This window comes from Eptatretus burgeri, chromosome 18 (assembly GCF_056783735.1).
Source record: "Eptatretus burgeri isolate ZD-2024b chromosome 18, Ebu_testis_v1, whole genome shotgun sequence".
Lineage (NCBI taxonomy): Eukaryota > Metazoa > Chordata > Myxini > Myxiniformes > Myxinidae > Eptatretus > Eptatretus burgeri.
Genome location: NC_140978.1, coordinates 635,001 through 661,500, shown reverse-complemented (window position 1 = coordinate 661,500; position 26,500 = coordinate 635,001). Strand labels below are relative to the sequence as shown.

General features: G+C 44.9%; 1 protein-coding gene across 1 annotated transcript in view; it reads right to left on the bottom strand.

Annotated features, from left to right (window-relative positions):
• The window catches only part of LOC147008450 (DNA polymerase theta-like), a 96,692-nt gene that overhangs the window by 35,299 nt on the left and 34,893 nt on the right, over positions 1–26,500 (bottom strand). The window contains exons 9-12 of the mRNA XM_085863640.1: positions 26,167–26,229; positions 8,406–8,544; positions 1,454–1,573; positions 1,053–1,265 (exon numbers count right to left, since the gene is read on the bottom strand). Coding sequence (XP_085719766.1) covers positions 1,053–1,265; positions 1,454–1,573; positions 8,406–8,544; positions 26,167–26,229 — 535 coding nt within the window. The remainder of the gene's footprint in view (positions 1–1,052; positions 1,266–1,453; positions 1,574–8,405; positions 8,545–26,166; positions 26,230–26,500) is intronic.

Below are 26,500 nucleotides of genomic sequence, written 5' to 3'. Positions count from 1 at the left end.
GCACAGATATCAATGCAGCAATCGATTACCTCACGACTTCCAAGGTGGTAACTTATCCCAGGTAACCAGTTTGCAAAATAAACCCGAACAGGTTACAAATGGGCGAAGAGTCGGCTGTGAACATGTACAAAAGGATATTGTCCAGTGGATGCGCACAGGATGAACCGAACAGGCCAGTCGCAGTGAAAAAAATCCTCAGAGGGTGAAGCCTTGCTTCACCGAAGTATGCAGATAAACCCAAGTTCAGAGATCAAGCAGTGTGTGACGTTGAATTTGGGACTGCACGCTGTGTAGGACAATGTGTATTGGCAATAGGTGATGAGAGGGAAGGAACAGGCAGGCTACAGTCTCAATGCAGCCATCAAGGAGATGCCTGGTTTGAAGTCTTCTCCGAGACAACAGCAGGGCAGCTGATTTGAAGAGTCGACCGACTAGTTGGTTAGTATAGATTGATCAACATACAATGGGGTGAAGTTGGTTCTTTTAAGTCAGGGCTTTGGAGTTGCTAAACCATCCCGGGTCATATAGAGAAGTCTCCTGAGTCCCTCTTTACTGGATGAGCCAGTTATATTGAAATGAATTCTGCCACAAGAAATGCAGTACACAGCCACTCATTCTCTCCTTATATGCTGCCTCTCTCCTGTCTTCTGAATTACTTTGTTGGTATTTTATATCATTTGCACCCTGTCAGCCAGACTTTGATCCAGTGGAGTTGATTGCCGGCAAGATCAATGAGAGCAGTCTGGCGCCGCATGGCCCTCTTATCTCACGAGTTGTTTTCATTCCTAAGCTCTCCTAGATGTATTGGCCTTGATCTGGTTCAGTGCAACCCGACTACAAATGAACTTGGAAAGTAAGCAGGTTTCTTCACCCACAATCGCTGAATTCCTTTAACTGAAAACATTTTCACCAAAGTACAAAACACTTTCCCCCACAGTGCAATTGGCTGAACTTTTACCACGGTATCTACCTTCGCCACATCTCAATAACACTGATCTGAAACAATGTACACATTTTACCAATGTACCAAGCAACCAATACGGTACCCTCACCTTGCACATCCAAACCAAAACGGCCTGCACGGCCAGCCATCTGCTGGTAGGTCAAGGTGCTGAGTGGACGGCCCAAGGCACGTGGCGATCGCACCAATACACGCCTTGCAGGCAGATTTACTCCAGAAGCTAATGTTGTGGTGGCCACAAGAACAGAAAGGTGACCACGACAAAAAGCCTCCTCCAGCACAGCACGCTCTCCCATTGTCAATCCTGAAAACAGAAAATGTGAGACAGAGACAATGAAAGAGAAATCTGGTATGTTATACTTAGTTATGAGTAAAGAGAATGAAACACCAAATGTCACAAACTGACCTTTAAGCAAATATTTTCATAAAGGTTGAGTCATGGACTGGTTTTAACTGTTCATGGTTAACATGGCAGAGCAAGTGCAGCCATACCGGCATGATGAAAAGCCACGCCTTGTGGTACAGTGCGGGAAAGGACTGGATCGATGGTTGTACCAGCCTGTTGTAACTCGTGCAGCAGATTCTGACGGTCACTCAGGAAGACTGGAAGGCCTGTGGGCAGACGGGAAGTCAGAAAAAAACCCAGAAATCTTCATGAGAGAGGGGGGTGGGGGGAGGGGAAGCTTTGGTGGTCATATTTTTCACCAAAGTCAAAACTGATAAACATTCCCCCCCCCCCCCGATCAATCATTCCAGTTAAAGCTAGAAGGGCACTCGGTCGAGAACAGACCTCCGCCCCGCAATGCCTGATCCATGAGAACATGTCGGGTCCAATATATTTTTGAAATATAATGCGACGTATCGTTTTTGGCCCAAACTCTCAATGGGGAAGAATCACTTTAAAAACGAGAAGGGCACTTGGTGGAGCGCATACCTCCGTCACGTAATGCCTGATCCATGAGAATATATCGCGTTTAATACATTTTTCAAATATCATGCCAGATATCATTTTTGGCCCTATCTCTCAATAGTGAAGAATCACGAAAAATTATATTATTCTCATATCCAGATCCGGATTTGGTTCTTTACCAAAATCGAATCAATTCGTCCTTGCGGCACATCCCACCTGTCCACCAAGTTTCATCCAAATCCGTCAACTTGTTGAGATATCATGCTCAATATTGTTTTTGGCCCTATCTCTCAATGGTGAAGAATCACTAAAAAAATTCTCGGATCCGGATCCGGATTCGGATCTTCACCAAAATGGAATCAATCCTTCCTTGTCAAACACTCGTGTCCACCAAGTTTTGTCCGAATCCGTCCACAACTTTTTGAGATATCATGCCCTCGTTTTTGGCCCTCTCTCAATGGTGAAGAATCATGTCAATATGAGTTCATGAGCATTGTTGCTGATACAACAGAACTCATGTTGTGCGAAACTAGAGAGCCGGTGGATCGCTGTCCTATGATGATTCGTCAATGGATATATTCTATAGTACAATCATCTGTGAAAATATGATGACTCCAAAGTGAAATGACACTGGTGATGATGATGATTACTTAGAGACACCACTGCATTAAAGTAAATTACCTCCGCCACCAAAGCTGAAGGATGTCATGTTTTCACCCCTCTCTGTCTGTCTGTTTGCAGGATATCTCAAAAAGTTGTGGACGGATCCGGATGAAATTTGGTGGGCAGGTTGGGTGTGTGACAAGGACGAACTGATTAGATTTTGGTGAAGATCTGGATCTGGATAAAAGACATTTAATTTTAAAAGTGATTCTTCACCATTGAGAGATATGGCCAAAAATTATATTTCGCATGATATTTCAAAAATGTATTTGATTTCCATGTATCTGTCGTGGGTTTGAGTCCAACCCGTGTGCCTCAGTCCTTTGCCGCCCTTTCTTTCCTGCGTGCACCATAATCTCCGACAATCTCAGCTGTAAGCCTCCAAGGGAAATCGTTTGGCCATCTGTCCAGGTAGGGACAAGTCAAAGGAACAAGTCTAAACACAATGCGTTTTAAATTTCAACTTGATCGGACACATGGTCTGGCAGCCAGAATTATTTAATATTTTTAATCTGGGTTCTGGGATTTAACTCAAACTTGGTACAAGTATATATAATGACATAATAATGTGGATGGAGGCATATCTGTTGACGTACGCAACATCGAAAGGTGCTCTTTTCGTTATTCCTACGTTATAATACTATAATATAATTCATATTTTGTAATATTTTGTTTTCAGACATACGCAATACAGATTAAAAAACATTTTTTACCATGTATGTTGATCTGTCTATTAGTTTGTCTGTCTGCTCGCCTAAAGCCCAAACCACTCAACCGATCACTCCGAACCTTTGGCAGATTGTCGGCACCGGCCCTGAGACTGTCAAGCAACAAAGTTTTGCGAGGTCAACATCGGCCAAAAGGTCATCGGTCAATTTTAAACCGATCTTCACAAAACTTCACCAAATGGTGTAATCAGCCATAAGCAAAAAGTCTATTCATTTTGAGGTCAAAAGGTCAACAATTTGGGTCATATTTCTAAAATTGTTAATTTTCATCCGATTGACTTGAAATTTGAAAAGGATTTGCAAATTTGGTCACTGAATTCAACTATAAATTATTTTTCAGGTCAAAAGGCCAACCTTGGCCAAATTTCTAAAATTGGCAATTTTAATGTGATCAACTTAATATTTGAAGAGGATATGCATATCCGGTCATTAGCCTGGTGTTGGCGCAGTGGTTAGGGCAGTGGCTTGGGATCCAAAAGGTCCTGAGTTCAAGCCCCGTTGGGCCGCTGAGTTAATACACCAGGGGGTTGACTCAGCCTGTCATCCTTCCGAGGTCGGCCAAATGAGTACCAGTGTACTGGGCCGGTGTATACCCCGGTTAAAATAGGTGTACCATATCCCTGTGTCGTAAGAGGCGACCAGGGTTACGTCAGGAAGGGCATCCGGCGTAAAACATGTGCCAAATCTCTATGCGGATCATACGGATGATCCGCTGTGGTGACCCCGAACGGGAGCAGCAGAAAGAAGAAGAAGAAGAAGATGCATTTGCGGTCATTGAATTTAACCAGTAATTATTTTTTAAGTCAAATTTGTTCTCATGATTTCGCAAGTATTGTGCTCTGCACGTCTTTGTTTGTTTGTCATTCTGTGACCAGGATGTCCCAAAAAGTTGTGAGAGGATTCGGACAAAATTTGGTGGAGAGGTAAGGTGTGTGACAAGGATGAAATAATTAGATTTTGGTGAACATCCAGATGTGAGAATTTTTTAAGTGATTCTTCGCCATTACGAGATAATGCCAAAAACAATATACAGTATAGCACAACATCTCAAAAAAGTTATGGATGGATTCAGACAAAACTTTGTGAACCAGTTGGGTGTGTGACAGAGAAAAATTGCTTCAATTTTGGTGAAGATCCAAATCCGAATCCAGATCCGAGAATTTTAAATTTTTTGAAGTGATTCTTCACCATTGAGAGAAGGGGCCAAAATGATATACAGCATATTTCAAAAAGTTGTGGACGAGTTATGACAAAACTAGGTGGACGAGTTGGTTAGGTGACGATAACAAGCTGATTAGATTTTGGTTCAGGTTCGGATCCAGATCCGGCCTTTCAGTGGGATACAAAACGTAAACTGTTCAGCCTGGTGGAGGTATGCGTTCGACTGAGTGCCGTTCTTGTTATTACTGTCATACAACTAGCTTAAATGCACTGGGATTTAGACCACCTCTTGTGATACAGTTGAAGGGCAGCTAGGATGATCCATAGAATATATAGATAATTAATGTTGTGTGGGAAATAGCGTGAATGAAGAGGGAAGGAGGAGGGATGTATGCATCTCAAAGGCTGAATGTAGAATTTTGATTTACATCAATATTTAAGCAATCGGAAAATGTATCTGATCAAAATAAAATGCAGATTCTTTATCTCCACCGCCTAAGGTGGATTTTTTTTTTTTTTTTTTTTTTTTTTTTGTATACCTTGGTCGAGGCTCGTATGAGAGCTAACACACAACTCACAGCAATGAGGCATGAGACAAGAGGGGCGGGAGTGGAAGGGACAAAACATTGGGGAACAGACACAGGTGAAATGTGGAAGGGAGAGGGATGGGGATGGGACGGGGAACATGGCGAGGGGAAGATGGACATTAAAGGGACTTTCAGGAAGGAAAGCAGGAGAATTGAAGGAAGTGGGCTTGGGTGGATTATCGGGGGGAGAAAAGATCGAGGATTTGGATGGGGGAAGATAAGAGGTGGTGGTGAACAGCTGTTTTGAAAGCCTGGAGGGAAGAATGGGAAAGAATAGAGTGAGGAAGTTTATTCCAAAGGCGGGAAAAAAGAGGAATGAAAGAGTGAAGATGAGCAGTGATTCGTGATTTTGGTAGTTTTACCAGAAGGGGGTTGTTGGCGGACCTTGAGCGCCCTGTGGAAATGTGGTGGGGACAAATCGCAGAGAGAGCAGGGGGGCAAGGCTGGAGAGGAGTCGGTAGAAGACAGAAAGACCACCGACCAACCTGCGGTGATTGAGTGAGAGGCCCAAAGACTCAGCTTCATTGCGGGAGATGCCAATGATCTTAAAAGCCCTGGTTTCGACAGCGTGAAGTCGAGAAAGGTGGGAGGCAGGAGCACCAGCCCAGAGGGGAGAGCAGTACTCCATCAGGCTACGGACAAAAGCTTTGTAAGTGGTCAGGAGCTCAAGAGGGCCGAGGAAGGACTTTGCACGACGGAGGATTCCCAGTCGGCGACTGGCTTTTGAGGCGAGGTTGGAAATGTGACTTTCCCAGGAAAGGTCATGGCAGATAGTGAGACCCAGAAGCTTGAAAGAAAAGACTTCTTCCAGAGGATTGTTGAGAAAGTGGATGGGGGGGTTTTGTAAACGGTCCTTTCGAAGAGACATAGTGAGAGTGTGAGATTTGTCTGGATTGAAAGACATGTTCCACGTGTTGGACCAGTTTGTGATTTTATCCAGATCTGCAGTGAGCGAAGAAGCTGCTGCTTGCCGGTCTGAGGGATGACAGATGGTACGGCAGAGGGTGGAGTCATCGGCAAAGAGAAATGGAGGTTATGTTTTCACCCTTGTTTGTTTGTCTGTCTTTTTGCTTGTCTCTCTGTGAGCAGGATATCTCAAAAAGTTATGGATGGAATCAGACGAACTTTGGTGGACAGGGTGTGTGTGTGTGTGTGTGTGTGTGTGTGTGTGTGTGTGTGTGTGTGTGTGTGTGTGTGTGTGTGTGTGTGTGTGTGTGTGTGTGTGTGTGTGTGTGAAGGACGAATTGGTTCGATTTTCGTGAAGATTTGGATGCTTAAACGGTCTATCAGTGGGATACAACATGTAAACCGTTTAGCCTGGCAGAGGTATGCGCTCTCCCGAGCGTCAATCAGCTTTTTCAATGGTTCAGTCTCTGATGAATTGCAATGAGAAAATTCATTCTTAAAATAAGTCCTAAAACAATGGACCGCCATTATCCCCACCTAATTCAACCATCTCATGAACAGATTACTGTGTTCCCTCCTCCCCTCTTTGGCTGTTTGTTCATTCCCTTGCTTGCTGCATCCACCTTTGGGCAGTAATGTTGCGGTTTTTTTTAAACTGAGAAAACATGAGACAATGCTTCCACAACACTAAATTTAGTATCCGGAAAAAAAAGTGAGAAGAATATTATGAGAACGAGCGACTTCACGACCTTTGCAGTTAACAAGAATCATCTATAGATACTTATTTTGCCAATGGACTTCCCTGCACAATTCCAGCAGGTTTTTGCATTCTAATCTTAGCACCTGAGTTGACCCTGCCCTTAAATCGGTCCACACAGTGCAGAGCTCTATTGTCATACCTTTTAATTGGAATAATGTGGTCTTCCTGTCCCCATTTGAGCAAAACAGGTTTGTTCTGCTTTCCCCTGAATCCTGACATTGGTACACTGAATGGTTGACAGATGTCTCTTATGAGCAATCAGGAAAAGATCTGCAACCCTGGTTAACTCAACATTCCCTGGTGCTCTCTGACACAGAAGAACAAATATATTTTTTTCACACATGCACCAAAAAATTGTTCCTTCATTAACAAGTTACACATATGGTCAAACATCTGGTGGGTCTTTTACAGTTAAACCCACTTCGTCTCAGAATTTCTTCACCTGAGTGCAAGTTGCTCAAGGCTGTCCTCCAACTCCAGCTTGACATTCCTGAACCTGGTCCTATACTGATCCTCCGTTAAATCATACCGCTTCAAAAGCAGTTATTTAAACTTCGTACCGCTTCAACAGTGCTTTTTCGCATCTGGAATTTTGCTTCATGTTAAATGTCCATCATTTACACATTATATAAGTAAGGTACTTTAATAGATGCACAACTATGTCAAGCAAAAACATTTTCGGAGAAGGAGAAGGAGAAGGAGAAGGAGAAGGAGAAGGAGAAGGAGAAGGAGAAGGAGAAGGAGAAGGAGAAGGAGAAGGAGAAGGAGAAGGAGAAGGAGAAGGAGAAGGAGAAGGAGAAGGAGAGAGAGAGATTTGTTGTTCCACCTAAATATTATATCATGATAGCACGAGTCAAAAATATTACTCCCGGTTGGGGGTGATGGTCATCTCTGAAGCACCGCAAAGTTTTGTAGTTTAGATCACCGGAGATCTTGAATTTCAAGGCAGTGTTTTCTTAGGTACTGCACAGATCGGCCACATGACAATTTGCCAACGATTAAGTCACGCGACTCGAAAACGAGGACAAATTCGAAAAATACGACCCGACCAGATTCAGATATTGTACCCTACTATCATAATCCGTTGGAAATTCCGTCGAGATCGGATAATAAATGGTGGAGATAATGTTGAAATTAGCTGATTTTTCAACTTTGGAGTGACTTTGACATTGACCTTCAATCGTGTCTAAAGTCATACCGTCGTGCATCATCCATCGACCCCTACCTACATACCAAGTTTCATCAAGATCGGGAGAATTTTTTTTTGAACGTATCACATCGACGATTTTTCCAACTTTGAAGACACGTGACTCAATAACCAGGACGAATTTCAAAAAACCGGCCCGACCAAGTTTAGATATTGTTCCATATTATCAGAATCCGAAGGAATTTCGAAGATCGGGTCATAAACGGAGGAGATAGATTTTGAAAATGGACGATTTCGCAACTTTGGAGTGACCTTGATATTGACCTTGACCTTCAATCGGGTCAAAGGTCATACCGTCGTGCATCCCTCATCGACATCTATCCACATACCAAATATAAAGAAAATCGGAAGAAAGAAATGGGGACGTACGTACATGCGCACTGACGTACGTACAGACGGACGGACATCGAGACTGGTTTTATTAGCTCATCTCGTTAGAGATGACCTAGAAACAACAAACAAACAAAAAAACAACAACAAAAAAGGGTAAATTAATTTAATATACTGTATATAAAAATTTACCTTGTGGAATCTGCTGAAAAGCATTGGCAATGGCACGTGCCAGGGCTTCACACCACTGCTTGGAGGGGCAGAAAGCAAGCACGCTGTGACCGGCTCGTACAGTTTCATGGCACAGCTCCTGTACCAGGTCAGTATCATCCTGAAATGAGAAAATCAAAAGGTAGCAATGATGTTTGTATCCGAGTTGCGTAAAGACAGTCACCATGATCGACAATAAATCACCGATATATGTGGATACAGGTACCCGTACTTTATTACCCTCGCCACAGGAGAGGGTATTGCATTTGGGTGTCTGTTTGTTTGTCAACACAGAACGTGAGTATGTGCATTAATTGCAGGAGACCCCTGCATGAGACCTTAAGACAACTTGAGACCCCTAAGACCCTTCAAAACTCCTAAGACCCTTTAAGACCTTCAAGTACACAAAGACACTTTCAGACCCTCGAGACCCCAAAGATCCTTTAATACCCTAGGACGTTCAAGATCCTTCAACACCTATGAGAACAGCAAGACACTTTAAGACCCCCAAGACCCTACAGACCACGTTACACCCTTTAAAACCCATAGATCTCGAAGACACTTTAGAACCCCGAATACTGTTAGACTTCTTTCTACCCTCGAGACCCTTTTAGACCTTTAGACTTTTCAGACCTTTTAATACCCCCATAGACTCCTTTGACCTTTATACCCTTTTTAGACATTTCAAGACCCTTTATAGCCCTTCAAAAAATTCTGACTCTATAAGACCCTTTGACCTTTACAACTTTTCAGACCTTTGACCTTTACAACGAGACCATTTAGAGTTTAGACCTTTCATTTGCAATCAACCTTTCATTTAGTACATTCCTGCATTTATTTGCCACACAAAACACACCAAGAAAACAAACAAGTCCTGGCGAGGGTCTGGAATCTCTGATTGCTCTTTCCAATTATTATGATGTAGTTGTTTAGTGTCAGCTTTTAGCCCGGAAGCAAAACATAATGAACCAACTGCTCAAATTGAAGACTAACAAAACCGATATAAAAGTGACAACACTAAAACTGAGGATGAGGTTGGTCGAAACATGCCTTGCCCAAAAATAAATTCAAACATGCATTTTCATCCTCATCTTTTTTTTTCGTCAAGGTATAATTTTCGTCAAGGTCACTCTGGGTACCAGCAATGCCATCTTTTGGACGTTACTTTACTGACCAATCTTAGTATGACAATTGAAGAATTCCCTCTTCCCCATGGATGATGGTAGCATGGAATTGTCCATGCTGTAACCTTTAAATGCTGAGCATCAAACAAAGAAGCAGCAGATACCATTTTAAAAGTTTTTATTGGGACTCAACCGGAGTCAAATTATAACTGCTGACTTCCCAGACTTCGAGACGATCCTACAACCATTATGCCACCGATTCTGGTTGACACTGCATAATCTGACTGGTGGCACATCTGAAAACACTTGCTGCAAAGTGAGAAAACAAAATGTGACAACTGGAATACGTCTCTTGTTAATGAAGTCACAAGAACACTGGCTTTGCATAGAGCGCAACAGATAACTACCGCAAGAGACTCAGTCGGTAGTTTCTGCATAGTGGATAATTTTTTTGTTTTCGAAGCTTTTAGAAAACCTTTTTTTTTCTTGTATACAAAGTCAAGGCTGGTAGGAGAACTCGAACATATAACATATCATTCCTTGGCACACCTGAGCCCATGACCACATAAAAAACTTTTGTCCACAACCTCAAGGAGTATGGCTCTCCCCTCTGGGCTGGTGTGCCCGCCTCTCACCATTCTCGGCTTCCGCAATACGACACCCCATATTTCCGCAGAGTGCACAAGGTCCACCAGCAACACCCTTCTGGTAGAACTACCAAAATCAAGAATCATCGATTCCTGATTCACCTTCACCCGTTCGGGGAAGGACGGACACGGACACGGACACGGACACGGACACGGACACGGACACGGACACACACACACACCTTCACTCTTTCATTCCTCTTTTTTTCCTGCCTTTGGAACCCCACACTCTCGACCATCCCACTCTTCCCTCCAGGTCTTCAAAACAGCTGTTCACTGCCATCTCATCTCTTCACCCATCCAAAACCTCAATCTTTTCTACCCCTGCTCATCCACCCCAACCCACCTCCTTCAAATTCCCTACTTTCCTTCCTGAAAGTCCCTGTAGTGTCCATCTTGTTTTCCCTGTGGACCCCGCCCCATCCCTCTCCCTTCCACAGATTTCCTCATGTCTCTGTTCCCCACTGTTTTTTCCTTCCCTCTCCCACACCCCTCGTCTCCTGCTCCCCTTGTTGTACATTCTGTGTGTTAGCTCTCATATGAGCCTCGACAGTGTATATAACAAACAAACAAAAAAAAAATTAATAAAATCACTGGATCAGGGTGTAACAAAACAAAATGAACAGTGGAAAGAGAGGGGCAGGGGGAAGGGGGGAACACATGATATTTCCAGAGGGTCGAGGGGGAAAATAGAGGGAGACTTGAACAAATAAGGGATGAGGGGAAGAATGAGAGATGTAGGGGGCATTACGGGGACAGGATTGACAAAGTTCTAAACAAAAACTCAGGAAGGCAAAATTGGAAATTTGAAAAGAGGTGGGCTTGGAAGCAAGGGGGGTGTTAACGGGGTAGAAAAGATCATGGTTTTGGATTGGGGATGATCTGAGATAGTGGTGAACAGCTGTCGTGAAGACCTGGAGGGAAGAATGAGATTAAAGAGAATGTGGAAGTTGGTTCCACAGGTGGGGAAAATAAATAAATAAATAAATAAATAAAAATTATTATTATTATTAATTTTTTTTAAGAGTAAAGATCCGTCGGGATTTGCCCGGTTCAAATCCTGACAAATTGCGTCAAAGTGGTCGCGACAGTCAATTGATTTGTTTGTTCTGAGCTTGATAGGCCTGTCTGCCATGATACCTAGCTCCAATGGAACCAATAAGCCAGTCATAGTGTCACACTGATCGGTGCCGTACGCACACTACTCTGAATGGTGACCGAGCGGAATCACCGGTCGCAGGCACAGTCTCGTCCTGGGTGATAATCACCCGAAGCCAATCTGCTCTTTAACGCTCGTGTATAATTAAACAGCGATCAAGATACCTGAATTCAACCTGACACCAAGTGGTTTTATAATGTATTTGAACACACATGGGGGCAGGACTACAAGACGAAGCAAAACAGTAATAATTAATTCATAATAACCCAAACGGAGTCACGACAATTAACAAACGGAGTCACGACAATGAACTAACGGCAGCTTCTTAATTATCCAAGTCATTAAGGCCTCAGGTATACCACAGGAGACAGACGATAGATAGAAATTGACAGGACTGAAAATAGCACAGGCTGCTCCTGGCAGGACACAAGTTCCAAGTTGAGACAATCCGCAGCGAGAAACAGTTTGTGCCATAAAGCACAGGCCGGCAGAATGGAAGGGCAGGTTTGAGTGTGGCACAAAGGTGGGGGGTTGGTGGAGGGAGCGCATTTTGCAAACAGGGGTTCGTCTCATGCTGACAGAAGACGCCGAATCTCTTGCGCAGCTCTGCCTGCTGAATCCTGCATCATCTCTCACCTTCCACCCCCCACCCCTGAGGCTCACACCCCACCTTTATAGGTTTAGTCCCCACCCAAGCCATGACACCGTGAGCCCCACCCGGCTCAGCCGCTATTGGTTTGTACTCAGCTCATGGGTGGGGCATCCCCCTTCCCGACTCGTCACAGTGCTTTTGGCACACTGTGTGTCATGGTGGCGCTCCCGCCGAAAGCACCTGATGGCCTATTGGACACTTCAAAAGAACATTTAAGATTAATTATGAAGGTAAGAACATTAAAAAGGGTATGAAGGGAAAGCTGTTTTAGACAAAAACATGTGGGGAAGGTTTACAACAGCTTGCTGCACATAAAATGACACGTATTCTATATCACAATTAAATTACCTCACATTTACGCTAAAACATGTAATAAAGGAAATAACTACCACTATACTATGCAAAGTTGGCCCCGACAAATCATTCTCACAACAATATTAATGCCGTGCTGTTGGGGGTGCAGAAACATGGCCGACAAAGGGTATGCATTTAGATGTCTCTCCTTGTGTGCATTTCCAAACAAAGACATGGACTAATCATTGAGTATGGCCAGTGAACAAACCTGAAAGGATTTATTACAAAAGCCACTGCATATTCATCACTGCAAGTTTTGAAAAAGCTCCACAGCATATGAAATCCTTGGGAATATGAGTCTGTTGGAAAGACTCTTCAAAGCTCAGCTCCCTCAACACACACAAAAACAAACAGAATGTGAATTCCTACAATTCATATTAACCATCACTCCTCACAAGACATCCAAGACGAATGTTTGGGGGAGTTTTTTTTGGTGATTGTCTCATAAATATGTGCAGTGTCTAGTTTCTATCCACAAGTACAACGCCGAGGTGAAAAACAAACAAACTTTCTTTTCCAAATGTTACATGAACAAGGGTGAGGCGGATGGAGGTGAAGAAATGAACAAATAAAAAGAAGACATAAAATGTCATTGCTACTGTTGCAGAGATGCCAACTTTTGGAAATCAGAATTAGGGAGGATTTTCAACCGACACCAAATAATGTGCGCTAAGCGCACATCTCGAGCGCGGAGCGCTCGACCCTTGCGGCGGGGTCCAGGGCCCGCCTTAGGGCCCTGGAAGCTCTGGGGTTCTAGACGCTCTCTCGTGCCCTCTGAGCCCTATTTTGGAGCATTTAACATGTTAAGAATTCCCACTTTTTGAACAAAAAAAGGGGAAAATTGTGCACTTTTTAATGTTACATGTATGTTAATATTAGTAAGTTAGGGGACAATCAAAGATTAACAAAAAGCACAAAAGAAGCAATATTTTTCTTACCTTACTGGCTGGTACTACTGCTGCTTGCTTTTTCAATGGCAGCTTTGCTGAGTGACAGCTGTGTGGCTCTTTTAGCCCTTCTGATTATGTCTTTGCTGTATTCTCTCTGGTAGCAAGGGGTGCTATGAGCTAGTTTTTCAATTAAGAGAGCTTCCAGGGTTTTGACACTCAAATTGGGACGAAATTCAGTATGATTCTTCCGTACAAGACTGAGTGCCCGCTCACATGATGCGTTCGAATGAGGAATGACCAAGATTCCCTTCATCACTTTGCTCAAATTAGGATACTTCTTGGCACCAGTGCAGGGATCTGTGAGCTGTGAAATCCGATGCCACTGCTCATCCACTCTCACTGTCTCAGTAGCAATTGTAGCTATGGAGGCGTCTGCCTGGCAGTGAGCGAATTCACTCTCAAGACTGTCTATGTCACTATCACCGCCACTGAACAGACAGGGGAATTTCTTGATGAAAAACTCCACACAGTCAAACCCCACTTCTTGGTGTAGCTTAACATCCAGCACCTGAGCATGCTTGGCTAATTCATCATCTAGCGGCCAGGTTTTGAAGATGTAATTGCAGGCTTTCACATAATATGAGCGAACTGCACTGAAGAAACCTTGGATGTCTGACTCACTCAGAGTGAAGGTGGATTTCTTGAGACTCCTTTGTTCCCTTATATACAGTTTGGCATCGTTCCCAATCATGAGGTCCTCATCATTCTTCTGATGATTTCTGTCAGAGAAGGGTACATTTACCAGAGCAACCGATGACACCGATGGTTTCAAAAACCGTACGAAGATATCTTTCAGAAGACCATTCAATTCTCCGTGCAGGAGATGAATACAGGGTTCGTCTCTTTGGAGCAGAAGATTCCCCTTCTCAAAAAGCTTGTTAGCATGTCGAAGGAAGAAACAATAGAGTTTTGTTTGTGGAGACAAGAACATCCTGTTGACACGTTTTTCTCTAGATTCCTGCACAGTGTTTGAGGAAGATGCGCTTTTAGTTGTAGAACTCGTAGTACACTTAGCCGCAGGGCGATCACACTTGCGTTTACTGCCAGCAGAAGAGGTCAGACTCGTAGTACCAGATCCAATTTTACGTTTGAGGAGAGAGCTTGAGGTAGGTGCAGCCAAGGAAGAAGACCTCTGATTCGAAGGTTTTGCTGAGCTTCTATCAAGTGATTTGGCAAAAGCAGAACTTAACTTGGGTCCTTCTTTGCCTGTAGATGGGACTATCACAGTCTTTCTCGACTCTGAAGGGATCTGCTTTGTAGATGAACGTGATGAAGGGCCGGTGATGCAACCTGCTCTCAGCATTGGTTTTGGTGCTGTCCCTGCTGTCTTCTTCACAGCAGATACTGCAGTGGTAGTGGTGAATGCTGCTCCACTAGTGCTTGATCCTGCAGTGCCAGTACTGGCAGTAGATACAGTGCCGTCCTTCTTGCTCGTTGTTAGAGTCTTGGCTACAGTTGGTTGCATTTTTCTTCGTACTTCTTCTTTGAAGAAGAGGCGAAGTGGCTCCCACTGTTCAATCAGCCTGTCTAGGCACTGACCAAGGGACAGCCACCTTGTTGCGACATGCTTCAGAATCTTGTGTGTCGGGGCATCACAGAGTTCTTGCAGTGCTTTCACTCCTTTGACGCGTTTACTACTTTTGTCCAAGTAGTAGTAAATATCGATGAGAAAGTCATCTAATTCAATGGGTAAGGCCTGAGCCGCCTTCTTGGCCGTATTGTGCATCATATGGCAAGGGCATCCCATGATGTAGCACTCTGGATTTTGTTTGTGGATATAAGCAGCGACTCCTTTGTGCTTGCCCACCATGACAGAGGCATTATCAGCACAAAAGGAAACACAATTTCCCCACGGAATTTTCCTGTCACTGAACTCATGATCAAGCAGTTTGAAAATGTTTTCTCCAGTGGAATCTTGTTTGCACGCAGGCAAACTTAGCAAACCTTGCTTCACAATCCCAGCACTGTTGTCATAGTACGAAATCAGGACAGGATATAGCTGGGCCTCACCACTGTCATTGCTACCGTCTGTAGCTAGGCTAAATGGAGCTAGTCTAGCAATATCGGCAATAGATGAAGCAGTAACATTTGACAACTCACCAATTACACTGGTCAACAACAAATTTGTTGTCTGCATTTTTAAGCTGATTTAGGACGAATCTGATGCGCTGAATCCAAAACTCACATTAGTTTTGTTCAATCAGGTCAAGTTTTTGAGATATGGCCACATGTCGTTTTTTACATTTTTGTTCACATGTACGCATGTGTGGAGCATTTTAGAAGAAGTTGGTGGGGTAAAATGTCATGTCAAATAATTGTTTTGATTGGAAATAATTATTTTAATGACAAGAAGTATTCAGGTACGAAAGTTCTAGGTGATTATGTCGAAAAGGGATCAGTTTGAAGTCATAAAACCTCAAAATCTTCTAAAAATTGGTGAGGCAAAGCATAAAGTTCGTGGATCAAAACTAAAGTTAATGGGGCAGATTTTGTAATAATGTGATACAAAAAAGTTGTATTTCTTGAAATAACGAACTCTGAAGAATGTACAATACCTACATGCGCCAATTTATGACATGCGCTTCTGCTCAAGCTTGGAGTGCCACAGTACGAACCCAAAGATTGGAGACTGTTCATTGACAGCAGCAAGCGATAACTGAAATGTGTTCTGCTACACAACGGCAACCAGTTTGCCTCTGTACCCATCGCTCACTCGACTACACTGAAGGAGAAGTATGAAGTGGTGAAGTACGTGCTGGAGAAAATTGGTTATGATCAGCATAAGTGGTTTATTTGTGTTGACCTGAAGATGGTGAACTTTTTGTTGGGACAACAGTCTGGCTTCACCAAGTACCCATGTTTTCTGTGCATGTGGGATAGTAGGGACCGTGCTCAGCATTACACGAAGAAGGACTGGCCTGTGCGGGAGGAATTGGTGCCATGCAAAGAAAGGAACGTCATCAACGACCCTCTGGTGGACAGAGACAGAATACTCTTCCCACCGCTGCACATCAAGCTCGGCTTAATCAAGCAGTTCACCAAGGCTCTGGACAAAGATGGTGACTGCTTCACTTACTTGTGCCAGGCTTTTCCAGGATTGACCATGGAGAAGTTGAAAGCTGGCATCTTTGATGGTTCTCAGATCCGTCAGCTCATCAGAGATCCAGAGTTCAAAAACTCAATGAACGAAGTGGAACTGGAAGCGTGGAAGACATTTGTTTTGGTAGTGAAGAACTTTCTTGGCAACAATAAGGCCAGAAACTACGCAGAACTTGTCAACAACATACTGACTGCTTTCAGAAACCTGGGCTGCAACATGAGCATCAAGATGCACTACCTATTTTCACATATGAACCGGTTTCCTGAGAACCTGGGTTCAATGAGTGACGAGCAGGGGAGAGATTCCATCAGGACATGAAGGAGATGGAGACCAGGTATCAGGGTCGCTGGGACGCAGTCATGATGGCTGACTACTGTTGGAATCTGAAGAGAGACCTCCCTGCCGCTGAACATTCCAGGAGTTCGAAGAAACGGAAGTTCAAGCCCTGAAGTTTGAACAGTGGTGACGCAACATGCAATTTACTTGTACTTACCTTTATCAATGCCCACCATTCAGATGACAGTAATCGATGTTTCTATCATGTAATCAATAAATGTTGTTGGCAAAACATTTTTTTTCTTAAAAACATGTTTAGGATGATATGTGTTGACAAAAATCAGCTGATAATGCCACAAAAATGTAATTGATTTTGTCACAAGATCTGATTTTTTCAAATCAACTTAGCACAAAAACCTGACCTGATGGAGAGAAACGGATGCCATTTCCTGATTCAGCAGTGCCAGAATACCCTAATTCACTTGTAGAAATCTAGACAACATTCAGAAAGTAAAAAATTGTTGACCAGTGTTCTTTTTTTCTTCTTTGTTCTTGTTCTTTTTTTTTTGTTCTTTTTTTTATTTTTTTTTTTTCTTGCTTTTTGTTCTTGTTTTTTTTTTTTTTTTTTTTGTTCTTGCACATCTTGCAAGTTTTTGTTCTTGCACATCCATACTTTGAAGCAACTTTTGAATCTGGAAACATCTTTTGAAATAGAGGTCCAGCATGATCTGAGACTGATTTGGGCAAGTTATGTTCCACAATAAATCCACTAAAGAGAAGTTCCGCTCGGGTAACATCCTCTTCCTCGCTTGTCCCTTGTTTGGTGAAATAATTCAGAAGTGTACCGGTACTCGTGCTCGAAGATCTCTCCTTTGCAATGTCTGTGTGCCGTTTGCTTCCAACGTGCTTCCGAATATCATCGCGACCTCCGTGCTCAACTGAAATATCAACGCTGCATACTGTACAATACGCATGATGAATTCCTCTTTCAGACTTTCGAATACACGGGTATTGGAGACTGTATTCGGTCTTGTACTTCTGAGACCATTTCTTGGTCTTCGTAAGCTTCTTTTCTGCCATTTCGTAATCAATATCGAGGGCTTGAAGCATCGGTAACTTCGAAGTCGATGTTCCACAGCTGCAGCGCGACTCGTAGAACTCTAGCGGCTGTTAAACACCGCACGGTGGTCGCGACCGCCGGGCTGGTACGGGGCCCAGCTGCATGCAGTGAGCGTATCGCATGCATATACACTGTGCATACATACTGCATGCACTGTATTGCACACATACCGCATGCACTAAATCTCAGTGCATGATCGCATAAGCGAGATCCAGACCCAATGTTTCGCTGCTCCTCATTTGAATTTGCAATTTTTTACGTACAATTTGGTAGCAGCGAACGTTATGGAGTTACCACATGCTATACGTAGCAGACGATGCTTTTCATTCAATTCTCATACTAGTACATTCTGATTAGTGAACAGTGCAAAAATATCAAAATTTCGGGAGGATAAGGATAGTGATCGTAAGGGCGGGAGTTTGGGTGAATTTTCGGAAGCCTCCCGATGAAATCGGGAGGGTTGGCATTGCTGCTGTTGTTTTAGTAATTTTACTGTATGGAGCTGAAGTGCTCGCCCATATTTACAGTATGTGCACCTAAAATAGAGCCAGACTCAAGTGAGATTTGTTACCTGTGTAGTCCGTGAGCATCAGCTGCAGCTGTATGGACATGTGGCTCTTTTTCCTGATGCTGATCATACTCACCAGATTCTCTCAGTGAGGGAACAATGAAAATGGCCGACAGTCTACCAGATGGCCATCTTTGATCAGATCGCAAAATAAAGTTAGGTGCAGGTGTATGCCACTATGTACTGTGCTTGTGCCAAGTTTGAAGAAAAATCAGACCATGCATGTCAGAGAAATGGTTGGGGACATGTTCAAGTAACAAAATGGCCAACAGTCAGCCATCTTGGATCTGATCTCAAAAAAAAATAAAAATAAAAATGACGTGCATATATTAGCAAACATGAATTATCTGTCTGCCAAGTTTTCACAAGATCGGTAAACGCATGTCTGGGAAATGATTGAGGACATGTTCGACACTCAATGGGGGGTTTTTGACAACTAAAATGGACGCCAGTCGGCCATCTTGGATCTGATGTCGAAAAAAAATGAAGTGGATTTGTATACCATAATGTGTTGTCTTTGTGCTAAATAGGAATAAAATTGTTCCACACGTCCAAGATATGGTTGCGGGGACGGACGGACACGGACGCGCGCGCGCACGCACGCACGCACACACGAAAATCGAGACCAAATCCATAAGCCCCCATTTCGTATGAAGTCCAGCGGGGGCTAATCATCATCCATAGACCGTGCTATGTTGTGCAGGCCCAAACGTTGACTCAGTCCTCTTCTTATGGTCCACAACAGCGCAGACCAATGAGCTGCAATGGACACAAAACAGGATGCTATCACCTCCGCAGTGCTCATCCTTACTCACCAGTTGACAGTTCCATAATAACATGCTCTCACTCCAGTAGTACCCAAGCTGGCTCACCAGCTAGCACAGATCCATAACAGCGTGCTCTTGCTCCCACTGTCTCATCAACTAGCAAGTATCTACAACAGCATGCCATCTGCTGTATTCACACTGGCTCACCAGGTGGCAAGTGTCTGAAAGAGAATGCTATTGCTCCTGCAGTAGTTCAGCAGATGATGAGGTCCATAACAGCAAGATCTCACTCACACTGGTTCACCAGCGAGCAAAGATCTAGAACAGTGTGTTCTCACTCACAAAGTGTTGGTCCAGCCATCAAGATGATCCTCTAAGACGATGGTTACCTGCGGATTTGCTGCAGATTCAACAAGACCTTTTGCATCAAATTCTCAAATACAAGTGATTGCTGTTGGCTGGCCAATGGCACGTACAGTCAACCAATTTCTGGCTCTACCTGCTTTTTTATTTATTTATTTATTTTTGTATACCTTGGTCGAGGCTCGTATGAGAGCTAACACACAACTCACAGCAAGGAGGCATGAGACAAGAGGGGCGGGAGTGGAAGGGACAAAACAGTGGGGAACAGACACATTAGGTGAACTGTGGAAGGGAGAGGGATGGGGATGGGACGGGGAACATGGCAAAGAGAAGATGGACATTTCAGGGACTTTCAGGAAGGAAAGCAGGAGAAATGAAGGAAGTGGGCTTGGGTGGATTATCGGGGGTAGAAAAGATCGAGGATTTGGATGGGGGAAGATAAGAGGTGGTGGTGAACAGCTGTTTTGAAAGCCTGGAGGGAAGAATGGGAAAGAATAGAGTGAGGAAGTTTATTCCAAAGGTGGGAAAAAAGAGGAATGAAAGAGTGAAGATGAGCAGTGATTCGTGATTTTGGTAGTTTTACCAGAAGGGGGTTGTTGGCGGACCTTGAGCGCCCTGTGGAAATGTGGTGGGGACAAATCGCAGAGAGCAGGGGGGGCAAGGCTGGAGAGGAGTCGGTAGAAGACAGAAAGACCACCGACCAACCTGCGGTGATTGAGTCAGAGGCCCAAAGACTCAGCTTCATTGCGGGAGATGCCGATGATCTTAAATGCCCTGGTTTCGACAGCGTGAAGCCGAGAAAGGTGGGAGGCAGGAGCACCAGCCCAGAGGGGAGAGCAGTACTCCACTAACAAAGCTTTTGTCCGTAGCCTGATGGTCAGGAGCTCAAGAGGGCCGAGGAAGGACTTAGCACGACGGAGGATTCCCAGTCGGCGACTGGCTTTTGAGGCGAGGTTGGAAATGTGACTTTCCCAGGAAAGGTCATGGCAGATAGTGAGACCGAGAAGCTTGAAAGAAAAGACTTCTTCCAGAGGATTGTTGAGAAAGTGGATGGGGGGGTTTTGTAAACGGTCCTTTCGAAGAGACATAGTGAGAGTGTGAGATTTGTCTGGATTGAAAGACATGTTCCACGTGTTGGACCAGTTTGTGATTTTATCCAGATCTGCAGTGAGTGAAGAAGCTGCTGCTTGCCGGTCTGAGGGATGACAGATGGTACGGCAGAGGGTGGAGTCGTCGGCAAAGAGAAATAGAGGATTTTCCAGAGAGTCCGAGAGATCATTGATGAAAACCAGAAAAAGAACAGGGCCCAGAACGCTACCTTGAGGAACTCCAGCCTGCACAGGAAGAGGGGATGAAAGAACTCCATTTAGGGCCACACGTTGACTGCGACAGGAGAGGAAGTCTGCGAGCCATGAGTGGAGATGGCCTTGAATACCATGGGAAGAGAGTTTGGTGAGTAGTGCAGGGTGCCAGACTGTGTCAAAAGCACGTGATATGTCCAGGGATACGGCTCGGATTTCCTGTCCGGCATTGAGGACCTCCATCCATTGATGGGAGAGCAGAAGCAGCATATCCAGGGTAGAGTGACCTGGTCTGAAACCAAATTGATGATTGGAAATCAAGTCATTGGAGAAGAGGAAGGATTTCATATCTGAGGCGATGATGGATTCCATCACCTTGCTGATTGGTCTGTAGTTATAGGGATCTGTTTTTGCACCTTTTTTATGTAGGGCAGTGATGTTAGCAGATTTCCAAGCAGATGGCAGATGACTTTGGGCAAATGAGAGGGTGAATAGAACAGAGAGAGGGTGAGCAAGAGCAGAAGAGCAGGCTTTGAGGACACGTGGGATGATGCCATCTGGACCGGTTGCAGAATCTGACTCGAGGTTTGAAAGCAAGCTCTCCACCTTGTCAGGAGAAAAGGATACAGAGTCCAGGGACAGTTGGGTGCGACTGGGTAAAGTGGGTAGAGATAGTGATGGGTTTAGGACACAAGATTTAGCTGCAAACACCGAGTTTAGACATTCAGCTTTATCACGTGTGGAATCAGCAGTGCGGCCATTTGAGGTAAGGGAGGGGATGGAGGGGAACATACACCAGAAACAGATTTGATTAAACGCCACCAGGATTTTGAGGAGGGAGAGAGGTTTGAGAGTTCAGACTTGAGATGAGAAAGATGTTGTTTTGTGGCTCTCCTGAGGGTAGATACACACTTGTTCCGAGCTTTGTGGAAAGAACTGAGATTGCCCTCAGTTGGGTTTGCTTTCCATGAGGCAAAGGCAAGTTGTTTCAGGACAACTGCCTCGCCACAAGGTTCAGTAAACCAAGGGCGGGAGGAAGGGTAAGACAACTGAACACGAGAGGGGATAAATCTGTGCATGAGGGAGAGCAAGTTTCTTTGAAAGAATTCCCAGGATGAGTTGATGTTTGAGAAAGTAGTGATAGGAGACCAGTCTGTCAGTTTGATGGCTGCTAGGAGACCCTGCCAGTCGGCTTGAGTGAAATGCCAGACTCGACGGCGGTGAGGTGGTTCTCTGATAACAGCCAGAGAGATGTCCACTTTGACAAGGACGTGGTCAGAAGAACCAATTGGAGCGAAGGAAGAGCAGCAGATATTGTCAGGGAAATTTGTCAAAATCAGATCCAGAAGAGATGGAGTACCATTGGTTGAGATCCGGGTCGGGAAGTTGACCGATTGAGTCAGTCCCAATGAGTCGCAGAAAGCTTTTGCTGAGGTGCCATGGCAGGTGAGAGAGGTACCCACACCGAGCCAACTGGCGTGATGACAATTGAAGTCACCACATAAGAGGAAGAGAGAGTTTGGATGAGAAGATAGAAGATGGTCCATGTTTTCGGATAGTGAGGTGCAGATGGAGTCATCACTGTTCGGTGGACGGTACAGTACACATATAAACATGAGGTGGGAGTGGAGGGGAAGCCGAAGCCAGAGGTATTCCTGGGGGTGTGGGGGAGTGAGAGCAGTGCATGGAGAGTGAGGAATAGAGTCTTTGATGAAGAGAGCAACACCTCCACCAGGACGAGGCTCAGGTCTGTCATACCGTAAGAGGGAGTAGCCAGGGAGAGATACTTGGAAGTCAGACACGTCTTGGGAGAGGAAAGTTTCTGTTAGGCAGATAATGTCTGGTTTGTCAGTGGCAACCTGTATGGAAAGATCTGAAAGGTTTGAGCGAAGGCCCCGGATATTTGAGGTCCACACTTTTAATGAAGAGGAAGGGGATGAGGCTTTGGGTGCAGGAGGTGGAGGGGGAGGGGGAGGGTAGGACAAGGGACGAGGGGGGCAGGTATGGTGGGTTGCTGAAGGAGCGTGGGGGATTGCAGAACAGCGAGGAGAGGCGGCCGAATGAGGAGGAGAAAAGGCTCTGTGGTGCTGTGGGAGAGGGGGGACAAGGGACAAGGAAGAAGGCAGGTGAGGAATTGAGGAAGTGGAGTGAAGAGATGGAGGTGAGAGGGCAGTGGAGGGAGGCAGGTTGGTGGATGAGAGGGGGGCAACTTTGAGAAGGAAGAGTGAGGGGGATGAAAGGTGGGAGAAAGGTGAGGGGGGATTTTTGAGAGAGGTGAGAGGGAGGCTTGGAGGGAGAAGAGTGGGATGGTTGCTTTGAGAGTGAGAGTGAGGGGTGAGGGGGGTGAGTTGGCACTGAAGTTGGAAAAAAAAGAATGTTTGATGGAAAGCGAGCATCCATGGCAAACTGTGGTTTTTAAAAGTTTTAGGTCAGAGATGCGATTTAACACAATTCTTGATGGATGCAATGAAGGCGAATTCAGAGCATGGAGAGAAGAAGCGCTGTAATAGTTGGATTTTTTAGGCAAGGAATGAAGGAGAGGTCGAAATGAGAGCAGTCTGTTAAAATAGCAGAAGAGTGGTGCATTGTGAAACAGTAAAGAGTACCACATGTGTGAGAGAGGAAGATGAAGCATTATAAGATCGTTTTTGTAGTTAAAAATAATGTATGAGAGAGTTCAACAGATTAGGTCATGGAAGTGTAAAAAAAAAAATAATAATAATAATAAAAAAAAAAAAAAAATCGAGGAAGAAGACGAGGAGGAAGTTAAGAGGAAGAAGAAGAAGCAGAATCGGGAGAAGGTGAGCGTGTTGTTGTTGTTGTTGTAGGGTATTTTTATTTTTATTGTTTTTTTGAGATAAGAAAGAGATTAGTTGGGAGAATGGGGGATGTTTGGAAAGTGGGGAGGATCAAAATTGAAGGTAATGGGGAGGATAGAAATTGAAGGTAATGGGGAGAAAAAAAAAAAAAAAAAAAAAAAACGATCGAACACCGAGTGGAACCGGTAGGCCTCAAGCCTAGGCCTAGGCCTCAAGCACAAGCCTAGGCCTCGGCCTGCTGTGATGATCCACAGCTGAGGCTCCACTTGCTGTGATGATCCACAAATTTGCATGTGCAGTTTATCCATCATAACTTAATAGAAGCTCTGAGTGAACTCTCACCAATTAAAGAAAGTATTGTTACGAATTTGCCGCCCGCCCAGAGTGCGAACAACCGCTTTTAAACCGAATCGCGGCCGGACGCCCACCGGACGAACAATTCAGTCGCGACTTTCCGGAACAACGCCGGAAACCAGTCACGGATGTGCTCCAAGCGGACACCACGGCCTAGTCAACACTCTACCCGCGCGCGACAGGGTCAATCGCCAAATTATCGATATACCTAAGTATTCGCGCGGGCAGACTACCGAGAGACCGTACCTCAGCGAGGTCTGCTTGGACACGAACCGCTTAAGCTGTTCGTTCCGTTCTGGGATAACCGAGCGGTGTATTATCGCGAGACCTCGCTGGACCCAATTCTTTTATCGGCTATTAAAAAGCCCGCGACCATTCCGAAATGCAATAGGGCGGTTCAATGGGAAAAGAGGACACAACGGGTTAACATTTAAACACGCACATTTATTCACACACATATGCAGTCAGGTATGCAAAACACCAACATGCACGTATACAGAAAAGCAATAGAATTGGCGGAAAGGGACAAGACGCGAGCAAGACAAAGCACTACAACAGTCTATTATTTATTATTCACAAGCACTTAACAACAGTTCTACGTAACGGGACACGGCACCACAATTTTCACACAAATAAACAAGGAAAGACCCCCTCAAAGACAAGGGGGTCAGACTGGACCTGTAGGCCTTTATAACGTGGAGCTTGGTGAACCGAAGGAGTTCCACGAGACTGTTGCAGGTTACCTCCACCCTCGTGGTGCCTCGATGGGGCGACCCGCGACGCCTAGTCCCCACGGCAGCTAGCATAGCCGCGGTTGAGCCTAGGCCTTGCCAAGCGGCCGGGTGATTCGGGCCTCAGCCGGCGACGCGTTGAGAGGAACGAACGGGTCTTGATGCTCGTCCAAAGTTGATGCTCTTTGTAAGAATCCGCCCGTTCCTCAGCGATGCTCGGACTGTCCCGAAGCCCGATCACCTCAGACCGTTTGGCGCTGGCTGGCAAGCTCTCTCCGGCTCTCTTCACACGAACGTGCAGGTCTGCGCGGCACAGCAAGTTTGGCCACGCTCTCAGCTCGTGTGTCCTCCGCTCTCCTGGACTTCGCCCCCGACTGTGTTCTCCAGACTCCAGACTTCACCGACTGACTCCATCGACTCACCACTGACGACCGACTCACGACTGACTGCGAACTGGCGCTCCGCTCGCCCTTATATCGGGTCCGTGAGGCGAGATCTTACCTTCGATCTCTGACCTTCGATCCCCACTGGCCCCGCCCCTTTCGATCTTTTGATCCGAATTCTGAGGCGAAGCTTCCACAGAGCGGACGTGCGCGAAATCACCAGACTTGCTCGGTGAGCAGACGTGCGCGAGATCACCAGACTTGCTCGGTGAGCGAACCCCCGCGTGTGCCTGCAGCGATGCTGTTCGCTGGGAACTCGCCATGGCTGGCACAAAGATGGCGGCGTTTGCGGAGTTGGTGAGGCGATGTTATTCAGGTTGGTCTATTGGGGGAGATGCGGTTTGGGAGATGGTGAGATGTCGTTGTTATGAAGGCGGTGTGGAGAGGGTGGTTGGTGGTTGACATGGTGGAGAAGGTGGTTGGTGGGTGGCGTGGTGGAGAAGGTGGTTGGTGGTTGGCGTTGTGGTTGGTCCAAAATAACGATAGTAAAGAAAAACAGCTAACTCAAAGATCACAGCCCTATCCATACGGATAAATCCCATTAAACAACGGTGAGGAAATCAAACTGAACACGGACTTATCGGCATAACTGAACTAAGGACCTATTTAGTGTTCTGCGAATTTCCACAGCCGTAACAGTACCATAAGGGAATTGACATGTGTTTTATTTCCCTTTGCTATTGCAGGAGAAACAATCACTCCAACCAAATAAGACTATGATCATTACTTCAAATCCTTGCCAAAAACAATGGCCTGCAGAATGTTCCCATTCAAACTCTTAAGAGTTGACCAATCATGTTTTTATATAAATTGTAATTTTGAAATCCACACCACTTGCACATTTATCATTTTCTCATATTCCCACTGCAGTAACCACTCGAGCAAAATTTGTTGACTTATGAACACAAAGGGATTAATGAACAAATACAGTACATAGCAAAACCATTAGTATGGTCCATTGGTACTAATCCCCAAGCCAATAAATGTAACTCACAAAACAAGATACATTACTTACCTTAAGAGAGGGTTTGATTTCTCTTATGAGTTCCATATCTGCATTGAACAACCTTTCTCCAACCTACAACAAACAAGGATGAATAATTTTTCAATTGAACATGATACAGCACAGATCTAAAAACACTGCTGCCTAATAAGCATGTTCCACAGATTCCATGGTTATTCTCGATGCCAACAAGTAAAGGTCTTCATACAACACTACTAAGTTATGAGGCAACAAATCAGATAATGAACCATGCTCTGCACAAAGCGTCGGTGCTGCCAAAGTAGTTTATTCAGCAAAGGTTGCAATCCTGGATGGGTTGCCACTCTGACAAAGTATGTTAGGGCAG